We start from the raw sequence: 23405 nt of genomic DNA, 5'->3' as shown, positions 1-23405 counted from the left end.
GGGGGTCTTTTGTCGCGGGTCAAGCCCCCACCCGCGACAAAAGGCCTTTGGGGCTGATCCGCGGCACAGCCCATCCAACGGCTCTGGCCGTTTGAATCCAATGGCCTAGAGCCGTTGGATGGGCTGTGCCACGGATCAGCCCATCTAGAGCCTCTTCACCCTTTATTTTTTGTATTTTAAATTAAAAAAACTATTATTTCAATAACTTTTGAATGGTAACTCAAATACAAATGTTTTATATATGAATATTGATCAGAAAAAGGTAATGAACATGAATATGACATCCATATACCTTTTTGCATCTCGCGTCATATGAAACGTTGATAGTCGGGTATGTTTCACCCCTGTGCACCGCCGCCGTGCCACACGTGTCGCGTCCCCGTGCCACGTGTCGCGTCCCGTCGACGCCGTCGTGCGACGTGTAGCCACCGCTTCCACGTGCCTCACCCGCCGATGCCGTCGTGCGACGTGTGGCCACCGCTTCCACGTGCCTCACCCGTCGACGCCGGCGTGCGACGTGTGTAGCCGTGGCTTACACGTGCCATGCCCCGCGTGCGCTATATATAGCGACGAGTGCGGGTGCAACCACACGTCGCCACCGCCTCCTCCGCTCATTCATCTCCGGGATGCCTCCACGTCGTCGAGGGGCGTCCGGTTTCCGTGGCGTTCGAGTGCGTCCGAGCGGTAGGTTCTACGCCGAGATACGCGCCGGTGGCTTCCGCCTCACCCTCGGCACGTACAACACGCCGGAGCTGGCGGCGCGCGCTTACGACGCGGCGGCGTGGCGTTTTCGGCAGCCACGGCGCGACATGAACTTCCCGGATGTTGAATCGCTAGAGGAGGCAGAGTTCCTCGCGCCACCGCCGTGCCTCGTCGACGACGAGGACCGTCGACGGCACCGCCAGGTGCAGCGCAGGATCGCCATCGCCGAGCACGACGAGCAGTTGATGCGCCAGTGGAGGGCGCAGTTCCCCAACGACGTCGAGAACACCGACGCGTTCTTCGCTATCCTTAGGGCACAACGCAGGTCCAACAGGCGCCACCGTCGGGCCGTCGCCAACTTCGAGCTCGAGAACCCGAATACAACTTGGACCGAAGACGACCCTCGGTGGGATGACATTTGGACGGAGACAACCTCCGACGACGACTGAGACTAGACTAGTAATTTATCTATTTTATTGTAATTTCAATAAAGTCGTTGTCGGTTCTATTAGTTTAAATTTAGTTTATAAAGTCGTTGACGGTTGTTTGTTCAATAAAGTGGTTGACACGAAATTTATTACGACTGAACTGAAATTAAAGTACAGAGCTCAACTGAAAATTAAGATACATGGCCAGATTCGAATGTTGGAGCCATTCAATCATAGTCGTGCCTAGCCCTATAATACTCGCCACTTTGTAGTCATCATAGTCGCCGACGTCATCGTCGCTAGCATCGGGGTCGCGGTTGTCCAACCTCGGCGGGTGAGCACGCGTGGGCTGGGATTGAGGGTAGCGCAGGCGGGGGCCACGATAGGCCAGGACGCTCTGGAGAGTCCGGCCGCGCCACCACATCCGACGGCCGGCCTCGTTGAAGTTCGAAGGAGGCGGGCCGTCCTCCTCGTACCTGGCAACCGCCCTCTCACGCCGATTGATGAAGAAGCTGTCCCAAGTCGGGCTGTAGTCGGGATGCCACAGGGATTCCTCCGCTGCTCGGGCGTGAGCTCGAAATAGTAGTGGTTCGTGATGGCCCTCTCGCGTGGGACACCGGGGGGGCTCGGGGGGACCGGTACGCCTGCGGCGGTCTGCAGCCCGCCGGTGGGGCCGGGGTAGCCGGGCGGGCAGGGGTAGTTCGAGGCGCAAAGCGCCTCCGCCTCCCGGGGTGTTAGACATACGATGGAAGCCATGGGAGAGAGTGATGAGGTTTGCAGATATGAGTCCAAGCCTACATATATATAGTGGAAAAATGGCGGGAATGCGGGAAGAAAATAGGCGGGAACGAAGTGGCGCGCGAAACTTTCATCCCGGGTGGAGGCTCAAACCGCGACAAAAGACTGGGGGAGGCTTATCTAGGAGGGCCTTTTGTCACGGTTGGTGGCTGCAACCGCGACTAAAGCTGTCGGCAGGATAATAAGGATGTGTCGGTAACCTTTTGTCACGGTTGGTGGCTGCAACCGCGACTAAAGCTGTCGGCAGGATAAGGATGTGTCGGTAACCTTTTGTCACGGTTGGTGGCTGCAACCGCGACTAAAGGTGTCGGCAGGATAAGGACGCGTGGGTGGACGCACTGCTCGATGAGATAAAGCATGTAGCGCACGACGGCTTTGTCGAAGGAATAAGACAAAGTAGAAGCGGTGCCGTGCCTATAAAAAAAGCATCGATACGCCTTGCCAAGCAGATCAACAAGCCAAGCACAGTTTCATTCCCATGGATGAAGGAAAGGGTTGGGAAATCTCCCGTGGCGCAGCTTCTCGAAGATGTCGTTGGTGCACACGCCCTACGGCATCTTCGGAAGCTGCTCCTCGGAAAAATTTCCATGCAAGCCCGTGAAAGACTCCGTCTCCTCTAACAGTGTTGGGGAAAGGGTTCTCATTATTACATAAATGTAGAGATTGTCTTGGGAACTATATATGAAGAATACATTATTACATCGCCATCTAGTGTTGTGATCTTCTACGCCGTAGCCATGGAGAATCTTCATCATTTAGCAAGATGCTTGGGTCAATTTTCACCGTGAAGGGCGGAATTTCTTTAAACTTATTATAATCTTCTGACATGTCTGTCTTGTCATCCACTCCCACGATGTTTCTTTTCCCCGAAAGAACTATGTGGCGCTTTGGCTCCTCGGTTGATGTATTCTTTTGTTGATTTCTTTTTCTTGATTTGCTAGACATGTCCTTCACGTAGAAAACTTGAGCCACCTCGCTGGCTAGGACAAAAGGCTCGTCCAGTGCACGCAAGATTGTTGGGATCCACTTGTTATCATACCGTACTTATCGTCAATATGTATAGCGCTGAGCTTCACCCATTTGCACCGAAACAAAGGGACCTTAAAAGTGGGACCATAGTCAAGTTCCCATATCTCCTCTATGTATCCATAATATGTGGTGGTCTGCCCATTCTCGTCTGTTGCATCGAAGCGGACACCGCTGTTTTGGTTGGTGCTCTTTTTATCTTGGTCGATCGTGTAAAATGTATTCCCATTTATCTCGTACCCTTGGAATGTACATATGTTTGAAGATGGTAACCTGGCCAACAAGTACAGCTGCTCCACCGCAGATGGGTCATTAATGAGATGTCTTTGCAACCAACTGCCGAAGGTATTCATGTGTTGACGTGTAATCAAGGACTCGGGCTGGCCCGGGTTTATTTCTCGTAAAACATTCTTATGTTTCTCGATGTACGGAGCCACCAAGCTGGAATTGTATAGAACTGTGTAGTGTGCTTGATTGAAAGAAATCTTGTCCCTCCACACCGTTGCTTTCCTTCCTAGTGTGCCTTTTCCAGTCAGCCTCCCCTCATACCGAGATTCAGGAACACCAATCGGCTTAAGGTCAGGAAGAAAGTCAACACAAAACTCAATGACCTCCTCGGTTCCGTAGCCCTTTGAGATACTTCCTTCCGGCCTAGCTCGGTTATGAACATATTTCTTTAAGACTCCCATGAACCTCTCGAAGGGGAACATATTGTGTAGAAATACGGGACCGAGAATTCTAATCTCTTCAACTAGGTGAACGAGGAGGTGCGTCATAATATTGAAGAAGGATGGTGGGAACAACAACTCGAAGCCGACAAGACATTGGACCACATCTTCACGTAATCCCGACAAAGTTTGGATCCATTACCTTCGAAATTGCGTTCGGGAATGCACATATCTTCACAATGGCTAGTCCAACATTTTATGGTAGAAGTCCCCTCAATGCAATCGGAAGCAATTGTGTCATAAGCACGTGACAGTCATGGGACTTCAGGTTCTGGAATTTTTTCTCCTTCATATTTACTATCCCCTTTATATTCGACGAGAAACCAGACGGAACCTTGATCTTTGAATAGGGCTTCAAAAAGATCTCCTTCTCTTGTTTGGTAAGAGCATAGTGGCAGGCCCTACAAACTGCCCTGGATGATTGCCGTTTCGTCCTTTATGAAGTTCCTGGTCCTCCCGTGCTTCTGTTGTATCTTTTGTCTTTCCATACACGCCCGAGAAAACCTAGAATATTCACACAAAGATTCTTGGTCAGGTGCATCACGTCGATTGCAGAGCGGACTTCAGGACTTTCCAATATTCTAGCTCCCAGAAAATAGATTTCTTCTTCCACATGGGCGCGTGTCCGTCATCGTCTTTCAGAACAGGTCGACTGCCTGGACCCTTTCCAAAGATAACATTTAAATCCTTGACCATGTCAAATATATCAGCACCACTACGGGGGACAGGCTTCGGACGGCGGTCGCCTCGCCATCGAAATGCTTGCCTTTTTCCTTAAGGGATGCTTGCGCGGAAGGAAACGACGATTGAACGGGTACACAACTTTTACGCTTTTTCCCAAATATTTACTTTCGGTCTCATCTAAACGGTGTGTGCATGCATTGTATCATTTGGTCGTCTGTCCTGACATGTTACTGAGAGCAGGCCAATCATTGATGGTTACGAATAGCAACGCTCGTAGGTCAAATTCTTGCTCCGTGTGCTCATCCCACACACGTACACCTGGTTTGGCCCACAACTCCAAAAGTTCATCGACTAATGGCCTTAGGTACACATCAATGTCGTTGCCGGTTGCTTTGGGCCTTGGATAAGCACCGGCATCATAATGAACTTCCGCTTCATGCACAACCAAGGAGGAAGGTTGTAGATACATAGAGTCACGGGCCAGGTCTTTGTGTTGCAGCTCTGCTCCCCAAAAGGATTCATGCCATCTGTACTTAGACCAAAGTATAAGTTCCTTGCCTCACCTGCAAAATCCGGAAACTCTCTCCCGATGTTTCTCCACTGCCGACCATCAGCGGGGTGCCTCAACATCGCGTCTTTCTTACGTTCTTCCATGTGCCATCGCAACAACTTGGCATGCTCTTTGTTTCTGAACAAACGTTTCAACCTTGGTATTATTGGAGCATACCACATCACCTTCGCAGGAACCCTCTTCCTGGGTGGCTCGCCCTCAACATCACCAGGGTCATCTTTTCTGATCTTATACCGCAATGCACCACATATCGGGCATTTATTCAAATTCTCGTACTTCTCACCGCGGTAGAGGATACGATCATTAATGCATGCATGTATCTTACGCACATCTAATCCTAGAGGGCAGACAAGCTTCTTTGCTTCATATGTCTTGACGGGCAATTCATTATTTCTTGGAAACAGCTTCTTTAATATTATCATCAATTTCTGAAATCCCGAGTCGGTCACACCGACCTCTGCCTTCCATTTCAGCAATTCCAATATGCTACCCAGCTTTACGTGCCCATCTTCACAACCTGGGTACAACAATTTGTGGTGGTCCTCTAACATCTTGTCGAACTGCAACCTCTCCTTATCCGTGCCACAGTCTCTTCTTGCATCAGAAATGGCCCGACGAAGATCATCATCAACAGGATCATCTGATGCCTGTTCTTCACCTCCTTCTTCTTCATTGTCGTCCATTGCGGTATCAAAGCATTCAGAGAACATAGATCGGTACTTCTCATCATTATCTTCTTCCTCATCGCCGTCTTCCATCATAACCCCTTCTTCTCCGTGCTTGGTCCAAACATTATAGCTGGACATGAACCCAAACCGAAGCAGGTGGCTCTTAATATCTCTTGAGCAAGAGTAATCCTTCTCGTTCTTACATTTTAGACATGGACAGCACATAAAACCTTGCTTCGACTTGTTGGCCTCGGCCACAAGCAGGAAAGAATTCACGCCCTCTCTGAAAGCGGGAGCACATCGGTTACCGTACATCCATGGATGACTCATCTGCATCATAAGTACAATTATATATGTATCAGATGCAATCACCTTGCTAAAATTAGTATTGTACGGACTATGCATATATATATAGTCGAGAAAATAGTTGCTAACCTTTTAGGATCAAAAAGAGGAGAAATCTTATCAAATAAAACCAAGTGGCATCCCTCTCACAAGCATTCCATCAAACACCTCTTGTGCACATGTAGAAAAAATGAGCTAGCATACACCTCCACCTTCACCACCAAGGAAAAAATGAGGTGGGGGGGTGGCTGGCTGCTTCTATATATATGTAGGGGGGACATTTTGTCGCGGGCCGTATTACGACCCGCGACAAAAGGGGTGGCCACGTCGCTCCTACCCCTTTTGTCGCGGGTCGTAATACGGCCCGCGACAAAAGGCCGCGACAAAAGCCTCTGCGCGCTCCACATGGTTTCGGGGCGACGTGGCCAGGCCATTTGTCGCGGGTGCAGGCGCACCCGCGACAAAAGGCTCCCACGGAAGACCTGTTTTCCACTAGTGAGCAGCGCGCGGAGGAGCGGTACCTCGCCGACAACTACGACGCCTGGAACGAGTTCTTCTGTCTCCGGCACGAACGGGAACTCGCAGCGTACGACGGTCCCCCCTCCTCCAGCGCGTAACAACGCCGCCGGCCGCCGCCTCTGGTGGGGTGCGCCGGGCCGCACGCTCGCCCGTGTGCTCGCGCACATCGAGGCCGGCAACTCCCCCCTGGGAATGCTGCCGGCGCCGCCGCCGCCCGAGGACGCCGGGAACTCGAGCGACGACGACATGTAGTTAGTTTATGTTTCCATCTGGCCGATTTCAAATATTTGTACGAACTCGCCTACATATGTTAAATATCTTTAAATTTCGCTTATGTTTGAACGAATTTCGCCTTGTTTTGTCCGAATTCATCGTTATTTATCTAAAAATTTCATCCATCCTGGGCTCGCCGCTGGGAAAATGGGCCTCCCCAGGCCAAAAATTACATCCATCCGGTGCTAAATATCGCCGAATTTCGGCCTGGGGAGCCCCAACGGCTGGAGATGCTCTTACAGCTATGCTTTCACTGAGTCCTAGCTATGGATTGGCGAAACTTGTGGTTGAGTATGCTTTGAAGTTGTTACCTATGATATACTGATGATATGGTAAGGTGGGCCATACTAGGCAAATGGGTAGACTAAAGCAGACCTAAAGTATTATGACATGGTAGAAATGATATTTCTACAATATAAGTACCAGTTCTACGTTGTTGGCTACCTTACGAACTTTGAATATATCTCCCTTTAATCACACGAATGAGTTTCTTTCTTTCGCTATGTTGACTGTTACTACGTACATTTATAGCAGTATCATGGTTGCTTAAGCGATCTGCCTTACTGGCAATCAATAGTGTCCATATATTGAAGGCTTATTGTTTCTAAAGAAGAGGTTAGCTTTCGGCTTGAATTGCAAATCTCAGATAGATAGCTAATCCCTTCAAATGATAGCAGGGTACTTTGCTTTTTTTGCTTGCAGGAAAACAAATAATAAATAGACTGTCATGCTGGTTGTTATCCCTTTTATTTTAGATTTTTGTTTCAGTTCCTTATGATTGTTCCCAATCCAGTTACATGCACTATATTTTTCATGTTGCAAAATGATCTAAAGCTGAGTTTGCTTTCATGACATTCAAGCTAGGGAGGTAGAAGCAACTAAGGTAAATAAGACGGGCAGTACTAAACAAATCCACCGTCAGTCTTTCCTGCCACTGCCATCTTCGAATATTTACTTCAACCTATCGATATAAAAGGGATTCATGGACATGATGATGCACAAAGGAAGTTGTTGTTATAAGAAGAACCATTGGTCTTATTATTAGCATGGTGAAGCCAGAGTTTCATGCAAATTTTAGAATATTTACCAGTTTGTTGCTCTTTCTACTGTTGTATATTAAATTGGTTTGGAATATTGTTGTAATATTGTACTACCGTTTTTGGGCAGTTATTTTTCTGCACTATATGACTTATGAGTCTGAATTCTTATTGTTGTAATATTGTACTACCATTTTTGGGCAGCTATTTTTCTTGCCTATCAGTATGTTGAATAGTGGTAATTTTTTTTAAAAAAATTGCCCTGTCTAGCAATAAGTTATGTTGTCGGGCACCAAAATTACAGGTCAGCACCAAATTTGCTTTGTTGAGCATCAAAGTTGCACTTTCTGAAACCAATCAAAGTTGCACTTTCTGAAACCAAAAGTTGTGTCATCGGACACCAAAATTGTGTCGTCGAACATCAAGGTGCCATGTTAGACGTTGTCGAACACGAGTTGCACCGTAATGCACCAAAGTTGCTCTCTCGGAAAACAAGAATGTGCCACAACCATCAAAGTTGCTCCGTCGGGGTTTGAAAGTTGCTCCGTCGGTGCCTCCCAATGACGTCGTGGCAAGGGGGCCTCGACATCCCGGAACGGTCGTGGTGCCAGGCCCAGGCCTCAATGGCGTTTGTGTTGTTGCACGGTCTTGGCGGCGCACGCTGGAGCCCACTGACGGCGAGCCAGGAGAGGTAGGGCGGTTCGACGGCGAAGAGGTAGAGTAGGGACGGCGCGCGCTGGATTCCCCCGACGGCCAGGAGGGAGAGTTAGTGGAGGCGCGGAGACGGCGACCCCTGGCGGTCGCCGGCGCTTAAGCTCGTGGTCGTGGGTCCAGCGGCGGAAAAATCCACGGCCGACGCAGGCTCGTAGAGGATGGCGGCAGGGGAGAGCTCGGTTAGCAGCCGGAGATGCGGGGCGGCGCACGGAGAAATCAGCGCCGCCATCGGACTCGTGCGCGTGCTGCAGACGCCATCGGACTTTTTTGCGGATTAATACGTGGGCCACCTGGATGTGGAATAGCGCGAGCGAGCAAATCGTGCGGCAGCGACAGCGTGCGCCCGGCGGGTCAGTCTGGCACGCGCCCGCCCGGAAGAATTTGGGATATAATTGTAGGCGAACATATGCATCATTAGTTCATCACTAGCCGTGTCCGACCCGGTCCACCCTATTTAAGTTGATCGTTCTCCGCACCGATCTATGGATGATGGCTGCATGTGTGATCACCATTTGTAGCCAGCTGCATCCTTCGTAATCAGGTAGTCTTAATGTGTGAGTCACCGCAGACAATGAGACAATAGATGCGACGAGACGACTCACGGCCTCCACGCAGTGGGCATCTCTCTCGGATCGTAGCAATTTAATTTTTGTTTGAACGACGACTCCACCCTCGGAACAGTCGGTCACGCTGGCCGCAAATTATAAGAGAAAGAACCGCGCGCCCGTTCGGAACAGACAAACACTGAACCCTGTACGTAGCTATACAGCGCTGCTCGTCCGCTATGCATCGCTCAATCGCCAGGCTCGTCTTGCTCCTTGCCATTGCCGCCGTGTCCTGCGGCTTCTTCGTCGTTGCCCATGCGAGCTGCTGGCCGCACGAGAGGGACGCGTTGCTGGCCTTCAAACAAGGCATCAACGACACCGACGACGTCCTGGCCTCGTGGCAAAAACGGCACCATGACTGCTGCCAACGCTGGACAGGCGTCACCTGCAGCAACGAAACCGGCCATGTGACCGAGCTCGACCTTGGTGAAACGGGTTTGGTCGGCCAGATAAGTCCTTCCTTGCTTTCTCTCCAGCATCTCGAGTACCTGGATCTCCGTATGACATACCTGCATCATGGCCCAAGTGGTCATGTTTTCCCTGAATTCCTGTGTTCTTTACACAACTTGAGACATCTCGATCTCTCCTACACACCATTCTCTGGTAGAGTGCCTCCTCAGCTTGCCAACCTTTCAAAGCTGGACTACCTGGATCTCAGTTCGACATACCTGCATGGCCCTAGTGGTCATGTTTTCCCTGAATTCTTGTTTTCTTTACACAACTTGAGACATCTCGATCTCTCCTACACATCATTCTCTGGTAGAGTGCCTCCTCAGCTTGCCAACCTTTCAAAGTTGGACTACCTTGACCTCTCCAGCACGCTCTTGTCCGGTATACTGCCGCCTCAGCTTGCCAACCTTTCAAAGTTGGACTACCTTGACCTCTCCAGCACGCTCTTGTCCGGTATACTGCCGCCTCAGCTCGGAAACCTTTCAAACTTGCGACACCTTGGCCTCGGTTTCATGGAAAATATACACACAGCGGATATCTCATGGTTAACTCATCTGCATTTCCTGGAATATGTTGATTTGAGTGACATAAATCTCAGCGCTGTCGATGTGTTCCTTGTGGCAAACACAATTCCAACTCTAAAGGCCCTTATTCTTATCAACTGCTCACTTCCAAATGCAAACCAGACGCTCACACACCTAAACCTCACAAAACTTGAGAACCTTGATCTCTCCAGAAACTATTTGGGCCATCCAATTGAAACCTGCTGGTTTTGGAACTTAAAATGCATCAAGGACCTAGCACTAGTTTCAACCTATCTCTATGGCCCATTCCCTGATGCGCTAGGAGGTATGACAACCCTCCAACACCTAGCGTTCAACGATAATGGTAATTCTGCCACAATGACGGTAGACTTGAAAAATCTCTGTGATCTAGAAACCCTATGGCTTGATGGTGGCCTCGCGCTTGGGAACATAACAGAATTTGTAAGGAAGCTGCCACAATGTTCGTCGAGCAAATTGTTCTTCCTGAGTTCGTCTGACAACAACATGACAGGAACATTGCCAGATATGGTGGGGCACTTGACCAGCTTAAGATATCTTGAACTTTCTAATAACAGCATTACTGGAGCCATACCATCTGGGTTAAGGAAACTTACTAGTTTGGACACGCTACAACTCAGTTTGAACCAACTAACTGGCCAGATACCAATGTTACCAAGAAGCCTCACCGAACTGGCCATCTCTATGAACTCCTTGTCAGGACCTTTGCCATTAGATTTTGGAGGTCCAAATCTTACACAACTAAGTCTGTCCTCCAATTACCTTACTGGTCATGTTCCTAAGGCTATATGTGAATCGAAACGCTTTAATTTATTGGATTTATCCAATAACCATTTTGAGGGAGAATTCCCGCGTTGTTCTGCAATGAGCATTGCATTTCTACTCTTAAGTAACAATAACTTCTCCGGAAATTTTCCATCTTGGCTCAAGGCCAGCTATTTTCTGATTTTCCTTGATCTTGGGGTGAACAAGTTCTACGGAATGTTACCTGCGTGGATTGGAGAATTGGTGAACTTGCGATTCCTGCAGCTAAACCATAACATGTTTTACGGGGATATTCCAGTCAACATCACAAATCTTAAACTACTTCAATACTTCAGTTTAGCGAGCAACAATATATCAGGATCAATTCCATTGTCCTTGTCCAAATTAACAGCAATGACCCTAGACCATCCGCCGAGATGGTCTAGTTGGTTAGGAGAGGAAAAAGGGAAGGATATTTTATCTGTGGTGATGAAGCAGCAGGAGCTTAAATATGGCACATCTGCATTTAACGAGATGGTCAGCATTGACTTGTCACTCAACCGCTTAACTAGTGAAATTCCAAATGAGATAGGTTCTCTTAATGGATTGTTGAATTTGAATCTATCGAGGAATCTCCTGAGCGGGAAAATTTCTATGAAGATTGGGTCTATGAAATCACTAGAATCGCTGGACCTCTCAAGGAACAACCTTTCCGGTGAAACCCCATCAAGCTTGTCAGATTTGACGTATCTAAGCTCCTTGGACTTGTCATACAACAGTCTTGCGGGAAGAATTCCGACAGGAGGTCAACTTGACACCCTCTACAATGAGAACCCGTTCATGTACAGTGGCAATAGCGGTCTTTGCGGGCCTCCTCTTGAAAAGAGTTGCCCAGGCAACGATGCGCCTGAGCATGGTAATCAGCATCAGGGAAGTGAAAATGGTTATGATCCAGTGTTGTTCTTCTACTTTGGGCTAACAGCTGGCTTTTTGGCGGGACTCTGGGTTGTTTTCTGTGCTCTACTGTTTAAAAGATCTTGGAGGAATGCTTATTTCCGCCTCTTCGATAAGCTATATGAAAATGTGTATGTGTTCTCCGTTGTTACTTGGGGAAGGATAAGCAGTAAGGCAACTGCAAGTTAACTGGTGTGCCAAATCAAATAAGGCCGACCTGGTGCTGGTATCATTCTACTATTGAAGTATATGAATGCATAAAGGTATTTAGTAGCTTGTATAAGTATTTGTGTAATACGAACTTTTTTATGTATGTATGTGACTGTTATTGGTCTGTAGTCGTGGGCCATGTCAACCCCAGCCGTTTTGGCTCTCTGCTATGTTCCCTTCCTTGTTGATGTTTCGCAATCTGGAACTGAATGTGTTGTAACGGTAGACAAAAACGAGCTGAAAGCCCAGCAAGTAGAGGAGAATGCACGGCAGCTCGAGAGCGGCGCACCCACCACGCGACCGATCTATATCCGCAGGCTGCACGCGTCGCCAGAGCCTGCTTGTGCCCAGGCTCTCTTGCTCACATCGCGCAACCTTGTGAGCAAGAACTGGGGCTCAAAACATGTTGCTGCAAACGAGGATCTTAACGGGTAGGGCGATGATATAGCAGAGTATTAGGCTGTGACAGAGCACCCATCGGTCTCAATGTGTCGCTCGGTTGCTCAGATCGCCTTGGTCCTCCTAATTGCCACCGCCGTCCTCTTCCTCGTCGCCGCCGACACGGTGCAGCTCCACCCGGCCGCCTGCTTGCCAGCCGAGAGGGAACCGTTGCTAGCCTTCAAGCAAGGCATCAACGACACCTACGACGTCCTCGCGTCATCGCAAGAGGAGGTGCTCCTCCACGATTGCTGCCGGTGGACAGGCGTCGCCTGCAGCAACGTGACCGGCCATGTCGTCGAGCTTGATCTTAGCCATACATATTTGCTCGGCCAGATAAGCCCTTCCTTGCTCTACACGTTCCTGCAGGGGGCAGCAGGCAGCTGATGGGCGTGTCCCAGAGTTCTTGGGTTCTCTCAACAACTTGAGGCACCTTGATCTCACCGGCATGCCCTTCTCTGGTCCCTACCTCCTCAGCTCGGAAACCTCTCCAAGCTGGAATACCTCTCCCTCTCCTCTTCTCCGGATTCTTCTGACACCACCACCATGGCTAGCGTTTACTCCACAGACATCTCGTGGTTAACCCGTCTGCCTCTGCTTGTGCATCTTGACATGAGTTCGGTGAATCTCAACAAGATAGACGACGATTGGCCTGTTGTGATGAACATGATTCCATCTCTGGAGGCCCTCTACCTTCCCGGTTGCTCGCTTCCAGGTGCAAACCACTCGCTCACACACCTAAACCTCACAAATCTTCACTACCTTGAGCTCTCCGGAAACTACTTTGATCATCCTGTTGCAACATGTTGGTTTTGGAACGCCACAAGCATACGGCACCTCGGTCTTTACAACACCTATCTACATGGTCCATTTCCTGATGAACTAGCAAGTATGAAGACACTACAAGTATTAGATTTTTCGGATAATGGTAACGCGGCCACGATGGCAGTAGATTTGAAGAATCTTTGTGAGTTGGAACTGGTGTGGCTTGACACGAGCCTTTCCTCCAGAAACATAACAGAGTTCTTAGAGAATTTGCCATCGTGTACATCAAACAAATTGATGGAGTTGAGAATGAGTGACAATTTTATGAGTGGAAGACTGCCAAACAGGATGAGGCACTTAACCAGCTTATCTAGCCTCTCCCTTTCTAACAACAACATTACTGGGGCTATACCAGCAGAGATAGGGGAATATTGGACTAATATAAGGAACCTTGATTGGAAATAAAGCAGCCATATGCATCATTTTGATGCAGAGGCTGGGGTACGGCGCCCCCATTTCGAAAAAATAAGGAGCCTTGACCTCTCTGACAACCATCTTACTGGAGCTATACTGATGCAGCCCGACCTTCGGTCTTCACCGCATCATGTGCTTCATCGCCAAGACGGCACGCAAAGGTGAATCTTCTCCTTCACGCGTGCCTCGAATCGCCTATGTGGAACGATATACTACTTCATACTCCGTCATATCTTGATGATAGAAACTCGATGACAAGTACGGAGGGAAGAGAGGATGCCATGAAGACCCGAGGACGCAAGGCCGATGTCACGGAAGCATGGAAGAGAAGGAGAAAGAGGCGCTGGACGCTCCAGGCCGGAACTTCCGCCCGTCACCGCCGGAACTTCCGCCCAAATACCATCCAAGAATGAAGATGCTCACGCTGAAGGAATCCAGCCGGAATTTCCGCCCCTTAGGACCGGAACTTCCGCCTAGATGCTCACGCTGAAGGAATCCAGCCGGAACTTCCGCCCCGACCGGAACTTCCTCCCCGAGAGACCGGAACTTCCGCCTATACGCGTTTCAGCACGCAACTGCCTGTTTTCAGCTTGTAACTTACCCCTTCGGCCCCCTACCTATAAATAGGCACGTACCCCCACCTTCATGAGGGAGAGATGATGTTTAGATGAATTGGCTTATGCCTCTATTATCCCTTTGTGAATTTGGGAAACCCCCACCTTAGATTACCCATCTATTGTATCCCTCCTTATCCGGATCTTTTTCCATTCTAGTAATTCTATCGATTGAGAATCTCTTGCTTTGCAACTCTATTCTTAATTGGTCTTTTACTCTTTGGGAATTCTATTTGGATTTGTCGATCTTTTGCAAGAGATTCTACCGTTTGGTCTTTGTCTTGCAATTCTATCGAGTTGGTGGTTCGGGCCAACGAGGATAACCGATTTATGTGCCTGTGTTTGTATCGTGTTCTTCGCGTTCATCCACCTCCCCGCGAATCCCCCTCCGCAATCACACTCACTCGGGTCAATTCGTGAGATCGGGCAACCCACACGGGCTCAGCCCGTATCATATACCGCAAGGGATTCGGAATTGCACTAATTAAGGAACCTTGCCTTTTTGACAACCACCTTGCTGGAGCTATACCGCAAGGAATTGGGAATTGCACCAGGTTAGTGCACCTTGACCTCTCAAACAACCACCTCGATGGAACTATACCACCTGGTGTAGGGAACTGCACACATTTGAAGGATCTTGTTCTTTCTAACAACCATCTTACTGTACAAGTGCCATCGAAGATCAGTGCATTCAGTAATCTAACCATCCTCGACATGAGCAACAATAGCCTACACGGTTTGATTACAGAGGACTATTTCGTTTCTCTGGAAAGCTTAAAGCACATCGATTTGTCTCATAATTCCTTATCAGGACCTCTACCACCCAAGTACCGAGCTCGAGAGTTACTAGCACTGATTTTCTGCTCCAATAACTTCACTGGCCATATTCCTGAATCTATCTGTGAGTTGGAGATCCTAATTGTCTTGGATTTATCCAATAATTTTATGGAGGGGCAACTTCCTCATTGTTCTCGCATGCCAAACATGATCTTCCTTCCTTAGGCAACAACAACTTCTCTGGCGAGTTCCCATCATCCCTCCGAACCTACCCGAGTTTGGTTTTTCAGGATCTTTCATGGAACAACTTCTATGGAGCATTGCCGTTGTGGATTGGAGACCTGGTGTTCCTGCAAGTTCTGCGGCTAAGTCACAACATGTTCTATGGAGATATTCCCGTGACCATCATAAATTTGAACCTCCTTTGTCATTTGAATTTAGCGGGAAATCATATATCTGGAGCTATACCCCTGTCTCTGTCGAACTTAACAGCAATGACCCAGAAATGCTCAAGCAAACCCGGACTGGACATGTTTGTGTGGTACACGGGACGTGAAGGTAAATTTAGAGAAATTTGGACCGTGACGATGAAGTGTCAAGGACTTGAGTATGGTGCTGGAATCTTCGAGGTGCTCTACATCGACCTATCACTCAACCACTTAACCGGCGGAATTCCAGACGAGATATCTTGTCTCTACGGATTGGGGAATCTGAACTTATCATGGAATCGCCTGAGCAGAAACATTCCCGTGAAGATTGGAGACATAAAATCACTGGAATCGCTCGACCTCTCCAGGAATAATCTTTCCGGTGAAATCCCACCGAGCTTATCAGACTTGACCTATCTAAGCTCCTTGGACCTGTCATATAACTGTCTCACCGGGCGAGTTCCGAATGGGCGCCAGCTTGACACGCTCTACAGTGAGAACCCATCCATGTTCAGTGGCAACATTGGTCTTTGCGGGCCTCCTCTTCCAAGGAAGTGCTCGAGTAACTATGTGATAGAACATGGCAGTCAGCACACAAGTGTTGATGTTTATGACCCAGCAGTGTTGTTCTACTTTGGGCTCACGTCAGGGTTTGTGGCTGGACAATGGGCCGTCTTCTGTGCTCTGTTGTTCAAGAGGGCGTGGAGGAATGCTTATTTCTCCGTTGTGGACAAGCTATATGGCGAAGCTTAGGTGTTTCTAGTCGTTACTTGTGGCAGGATAAGCAGGAAGGCAACTGCAAGTTAAGTGTCGCGTTAAGTTAACAATGTCAGTCTGACACCGGAATCAATCTACTCATGCTTTATAAAAAAATAAAGATGAAACATCTAGCAGCCTGTACTACTATGTGCATTTTGGGACTAAACTTGCAAATGAACTTTGCCTGAGGGATGTAACCATTATTTGTTTGTACTTGTGTATCATGATTAACCCCGACAATTCTGATTTCCTAGCACCGGTTAATTTTGTGTTGACCATTTGAGATTCCATGAACTGAATATTCATGCGTGAACCAAAAAGGTGGTCAAGTTGTGGATGAGCGCAGAGAGAAGAGGAAAAGACCCAACAAATACAAGGAAATGAGCTAAAAACCGACTCACCAGGATGGAGCGTCCAGTATAGATACCACAATTTTCTTGAAGCAAAAGGAAACCAGTTTCTTGCGGTTCAGAAGTTTCTTATGAACAGGAATGATCTTAGTCAGTTGAGTGGATATGAGTGAAACAAACGGCCGATTGGAATTGGACAGGCATTTCACAAGAAACATGTAAACTCTATCACAGACCAAGAGAAGTCCCATGTTCAAAAGAGGACCCTGGTATATACTGATTAAACCATGACAGGTACTTTCTATTAAGCTCATACAGCCCGGCATGGATATAGATAATTGGTGCCCCATGGGTTAGGCAAACAGGTTGTCAAACACGTCTGCATAGTAAAAATGGAATGTAGCATTCTTACGCAGTGACATGAAGTCCAGTATCGTTCACTCTGCTTTCTTATGAGTTGGTACCCGTTTGCTGTGACCGCAGTACTCCATCAATATACATGGCCTGAAAAAACAGAGCTGAAAAAAAGGTTATTGGTGTGAAGTGTCTGCATCCTTCTTCTGCCACTGTTCCCTAGCAGGTTGACCTCTCTGCCTCTGTTCCCTAGCAGGTTGACCTCTCTGCCACTGTTGCCCAGCAGCTTGATCTCTCTGCCCCTGTTGCCCAGCAGCTTGATCTCTCTGACCCTGTTGCCCAGCAGCTTGATCTCTCTGACCCTGTTGCCCACCAGCTTGACCCTGGGGTTGTCTTCTGGGAGCGGAAGCTCGGTTTCTCCTTCGAGGGCCTGAACTGTTTTGCTTCTTGCTGCCATCGGCGTTGTTTGCCATGCTGCGTGAATCTGTTTCTGAAGTTGAAGTTGTCGTTGCTTCACAAGAATTGGCGCCGTCTCCTGCACTTGTGGTTGGCTCACTAGGTGGAAGAGAAACATACATTCCAGGCTGTATGGCAAGGTCTTTCTTCGGTTCAATTAAACCATTCCGTTCTTGTTGCAGATTAAACAATGACCCAAAATTTTCTCTCCTCTTCTTCTCTGCCTCGGAATGGAGCAATTCTTTATCATCTTCCCACAGGTCAACTGTTAAAGACGCCTACAGGTGAATGGATGGAAAGAAACAATCTTAATGGATTCCATTGGGAGTAGCATATCTCTAGAGGGTCGAATATTTGAAATACATGAATGGATTGACAATCATACAAGGGTAACTGTAAGAAGTTTCGCAACTAAATTAGCTATGAGTACATATGATTAGTTTATAAACTGTAAGATAATTCCATGCAAGGATGCAAATATGATTGGATGTCAAGGGATTTTGATCTCTGATGAATAACTGATGATGCATGGAAATGTTAAGATGTTTCACTTGTACTTGAATCACATCCAATACATACCATTTGTTGAGTAGTGTTTGCATTCAATAGATCACGAACATGCTCGATATCCTTCCAAACACTTTACGGCAAACTGGGCAAAATCCGTTGTGATGATTTATCCTGTCTGAGCTGGACAAATCTAATCCTTCAGAAGAATCAATAACATGTAGCAACAGACAAGATAGCCCATGAGTGACATATATAGCCAATGCATAAAATTTTAACATGGCTGTACAAAATTACATTGTCAATAATTGGTGCCTTGAAGTGATGCCATTTAACATCTTCATCAATAAATAAGGATCAGGAATGTAAGACAACTGTTGGAAATGCGGACTGCAATTGTGACTTTAAAATAATAATATCGCCGACTTGATTGCAACAGCATCAATTCGAACATAAAGTATACATATTTTCCAGACACAAATCAGCCAGCGTTCAAGTTCACCTCCCTTTGTAGGGAGAAGGTTGACAATGACTTCTGAAACAGTTTCAACATGTTTAAATAATAGTAAATGAAATCTAGAGATGCTAAAAATGATAGCATTACTGGAAACAGCATAAAGGTACATATATGTCAAGCATTCCCTGCTAATCCGTGTACCAACAGCATATTATATGCACAAGTAAGATAGATTAACTGCGTAGTGAGCAGCTTAAGAACTTCCATCGCTGCTGATCGATATGTTCATTTATAATTTTAATGTGCTGCAATACATTAGTAAGTTCCTTTTGAGTCCTAAAGGAACACTAATATGCTCATCATTGAAGAAGGTTGAGAAGGTGGCTTCATTGTCCATACATTTGGTCAGAGGACTGATCTAGCTTGCCAGGAGCGTAGTAACATAATACTACCAGAGTGTAAGTACCCATATTTCTAACCACAAATCAGAACCTTAATGGAACTCATAAGACACTGCACACAATTGACCTTCTGTAAGAAACAACTGAATGAACAACTCAGTACTCATGTGCAATCAAATATTAGTCACCAATCTAACTGATACTTTAGGAGTTTTAATTTAAACTGCATGATACTTGTTCCAGGGAATATGTACAGCAAAAGAACGAGCTTTTCAAAAGAAAGAAAAGGCCAAATTTTACCGTATCATTCTTCTTAGAATCAGCATCGTCATCGTCATTTTGAAGCCATCCCCACCATCTCATAATGCAGTCACTGCAGTGGCAAAATACTAAGCAACCACTAGACAGAACAAGATATGTACGTGTGTTTGTAGAGAAGGAAATGAAATCAACCTGTGGAAGCAGTGGTAGCATGACATCAACTTCATGAATGACAAAGCAGAACTATCATTATACTCTGGGACTAAAGGATATAGACACAGTGGACAATCGCCAGCTGGGTGGTTCATATTCGAGAGGATCTCTCCAGCTTCCTGCACGTGAAGTTACTTAGATCATGTTAAAAACAGAAATATTATCAGACTCACTGGTTTCATTTTTGCTACATCTGTCATTTAAGTAGTAAAATCTGCAAGTTTTGCTATCCTCGAACTGCAAATTCATCTGCCACTTCCTAAAGACAGCACACTTCATAGTTCGCAAAGTAGCAATTATTATTTTGACAGCCTGCATGTTACTCAAGTGACAAAGTATAATACTATGATTAATAGCACATTGGACACCAAAAACACATGCAACTATTGAATGTTTCAACTCTTCAACTAACGTGCAAGTATGCAAAATCATCTTGAACACTATGGCATGAACAACTGTGGTCTCTACTGTGCATAAGTCAAAAGACAAGGAATACCTCACATAGAGTCACAAGCATTGGGTAGTCGGAAAGCTCTTTTGCCTTGTTCTGGATGCTGCTAATAAGATATGCCTGTCTATTCTCATCAAGGCCCTTACTTTCGACAGCACAAACGTGAGGTGGTTCTTTTGGATACTGCAAGTAAAATGCCATAAAAATGTAATGCATAAGCACTGAGGCAATACATAACCAGATATGAACCATACTGGATAAGATGGATTTGCTAGGGACTTAATTTCTAGGAGAAGAGTAGCAGCAGAAACATGATACCCATGATGTAAAATTTGAAGCATGCTAGATATCAACATCTAGGCGTTCAGCCCTATTGTGAAACTTTGCAATTTCAAAGGTTCAGTCAGTTAGTATGTAAAATTAAGCCAGAAAACAAGTAACAGAAATGAAAATTTTGTTTGCACTAAGAAGTGCTGATCCTTCACACTGCATCCACCTTCTGAACTTAGATAGCACAAGCTCATTGCTTCAATATGATGCAATGGAACCATTACTGGCTTTACTGCTTCCAGCACACTCATTAGTGAGCCATTTCAGTAAACAGATGGCCTTATTTGCAAGAAGAAACAGTTCGAAAACAGCAAAGATATATATATGTCATGAAGAACTCTAGTAACATAAATGAATAAAATATGTGCGTTCAGTGTACAAAAGCAGTTAGCACAGACATGGCATAATTTCAAAAGTGACTAACCAACTTAACTTCAAGTAGCCGATCAACAAAAATGTAATAGTCAATCAGTTTCTAAAAGACATTATGGAAATATAAACTACGCAGATTTGAAGTTGATATGTTTCCAAGTCCACCGATTGAATTGAACATATGTTCCCCAACAACAAGAGTTCTCTATGAAATAGAGGTAAATAGAAATTGAATGGAGATAGATCAGAATCTCGAAAGGTGGTAAGCTATACAGGTCCATACCTGGGAAGATGCTTTAATTCCAAGAAAGTTCTACAAACTGAAAACAAGAAAGTGGCCATTAACATACTAATAAATATGCATAACTCCTAGAAGCAAAAGAGAAAATTAGGGTAATATTGGGCAAATAAGAAAATTGCACTGGATGCCACGGATAAATAATTAATGAACTTTACAAACATTTAAAAAACAAGAAAAGAAAATTACATTCTCCATCCCTTCGGACGCAAAAATATATAATGCAACCAAGTAATGCTAATTGTACAATAACAACACTTCAAAGCTTATGGGAAACGCAAACTCAACAGCATTTATCTAATGTGTTTAATCATGTTCATGGATATGCTGACAATTACTGGCTATCCTTTCAAAGAAGTTTAATCCAAAAAATTCTACATATGAGGACAGATGTAGACTTTTTGTGACTTGAGTGTTGCTCCCAAAGATGAAAATATATTTCTCATCAACAGGGCCACAACTTTCTGTGCCCCTTCCTTTTGCCTTCATCACCCACCCCCTTCCGTCTTTATTTCCCCTACTTACACTCCTCCCACTAGGCCTACCTATATAATCCCCTTTCTTGACCGGCTCAACTATAGCCTCCCCAAAAATAACCCTTCTACGTCACGACCACTATACCCAGCACCAAGGTGGCAGTCATGTAGGTCTGCCTTGTAGTTAATTGTATACTGTATGTCAAACTATATTGCAAATGTCCCTATAACATGGATCTACCACTACAGCGGTACTACTGGTTGTTGGCTCAGACTAACTGTTACTGGATAGATTAAGAGCAAATATCATTAAGTAGTTTATTATGTACTTGCAACATTGCCAGCTTATAAAAAAATGATGGATTACATGCAAAAATATTAACAATATAAACTGATAAAGCACTTACTCCTACAGTACACAAGCGTATGTTTTTCTCTGGTTTGAGTTACATATATCTTTGCTTAGCACTGCACAGGTAAAATGCAAGGCATGGATGGTTGTAGGTTATCAAAGTAATACAAGTTATGGTTTAACGGGAATGGGCAAGAATTTTTCATGTGAACTAAAACCTGAAATAAAATATCTGTCTAACTTGAGCTGTACAGAACAGCAAAAGTTCTACTCCACAGTGATACAACTACATAGAGAAAGTAAAAAAAAAAAAAAAGGTCCATCTATAACTAGAACCATGATGATAATTGGCACTTAGGGAAACAAGGTCCAAAGTACAAAGCACATCTACCTGACCACAGTGGCTCTTAATATTTACATCAGCCCTCTGGATTCAGTTTTCTACATAAAAACATGGGCCTTTCGATCATGACACACAACATAATTCTTGATATTTGCACACAAATAAAACTAGCAACTCAGAAATTAAGCATACCTATTAATACATACGCATTAGAAGGGTTCTGGCATACATGCGAACAATTGATGAGAGGCATCCTGACTCGGTAAGTAGCATCATAGAAATTGATCCGTAATAATGCAACAAGCACTAACTAGCCATAGAGAGCTACCTTAACTAATAGGGAAAAGGCCCAAGCTACTAAATGCTAGGGTTCGGAAGCAGCAATGCCACCACCACTGACCACAGCTGGCTAGTTCTACGCTCGCTCGCTCAGCGGCCTGTCAATTGATCAACCTCCCAAGCCCTCTCATTAATCGCAAAACAGAACGGACCAATCGTGAGGACCGGATGCCATGAAGCCGATTTAGGTGTGGAGGGGGTGGGGAGAAAGCGAACCTGCTGCGAGGAGTCGTCGGCGGTATTGGGGCGGACGTGGACGACGAGGTGGGGAGGGAAGTCGCAGACCACGCGGCAGTCTTCTCCGTACATCGCCTCCACCGCCTCCACCTCCAGCCGGACCTCCTCCTCCGCTTCCGCCGCCATTGCCTTCAGTGCTGGCAGAGGAACCTTCTTCTCCTCCCCTTTTTTTACCAAGAGAGGTGACTATTCAAGAAAGGATATTCTAGACGAATCATCCGAATTGGGCAAAGAGTTTGGGCCTTTTGCTGCCAGGCTGAGCCCAATATTATTGTGCATTATTACTAGGGTTTTCTATTTCCGTGCCCTCGGATCCTTAGTTGTGCTCAGTTTTCCCCAGCCATTTAGTTTTTCCTCAGTTTTCCCTAAGTCCTTGTCTGAAATCTCACAAGGAGCTCGGACGGGAGGAATCCCGTTAAGTTGACCGTTAGTGGGGCCGCTGTTGGTGCCCCGCAGTGGACACGTCTCCACTTATCCAGATTATCGTGGGACCCACAACTTGTCCACGCTAGCGCGCCGGACTCACAGCTTACCCAGGTGACCGTTGCAAAATGGGAGCCCAAACCAGCCCCGCGCCCGTGCCCGTGCCATTGCTTCCCCTTTCTTTCCCCGCGCCCCATTGTTCTTCTTCTCCGGCAGCGGCAGCCCTTCTGCGCCCCATTGTTCTTCTTCTCCGCCAGCGGCAGCCCTTCTCCGGCAGGCGGGTGATGTCTAGTTTCTCTTCGACCTCCCGTTCTTCATGGCCGCAGTATGGACCCGTGCCTTTGACAAGATGCCCTAACTGCCCACGCCAGGAGCCTCTGAAGCGGTCGATCTGTAAGACGGACGACAACGGCAACCGTGGACGTGAGTTCCTTGCATGCGAGAGCTTGCCATATAGAGATGGGGATAAGGTTAGATCTCGCTCCAATTGCTCTGTTTTCTCTCGATTTTC

The 23405-nt window shown here is 46.5% G+C and overlaps 1 protein-coding gene and 2 pseudogenes across 1 annotated transcript; 2 read left to right on the top strand and 1 right to left on the bottom strand.

The window, feature by feature from the left end:
* The first annotated feature begins 9243 nt into the window (after positions 1-9243).
* On the top strand, positions 9244-12120 carry LOC127325557 (uncharacterized). The gene has a single exon (XM_051352349.2). It carries the CDS (start codon positions 9278-9280, stop codon positions 11996-11998), a length of 2721 nt encoding a protein of 906 aa, XP_051208309.1. The 5' UTR covers positions 9244-9277; the 3' UTR covers positions 11999-12120.
* Positions 12121-12505: 385 nt separating this feature from the next.
* LOC127325619 (uncharacterized) lies at positions 12506-16322 on the top strand (annotated as a pseudogene).
* Positions 16323-16990: 668 nt separating this feature from the next.
* Positions 16991-22641, bottom strand: LOC127325618 (uncharacterized; annotated as a pseudogene).
* Between the last annotated feature and the right edge of the window lie 764 nt (positions 22642-23405).

This window comes from Lolium perenne, chromosome 3 (assembly GCF_019359855.2).
Source record: "Lolium perenne isolate Kyuss_39 chromosome 3, Kyuss_2.0, whole genome shotgun sequence".
In the NCBI taxonomy this organism is placed as follows: Eukaryota; Viridiplantae; Streptophyta; class Magnoliopsida; order Poales; family Poaceae; genus Lolium; species Lolium perenne.
This window is presented reverse-complemented; position numbering and strand designations above follow the sequence as displayed.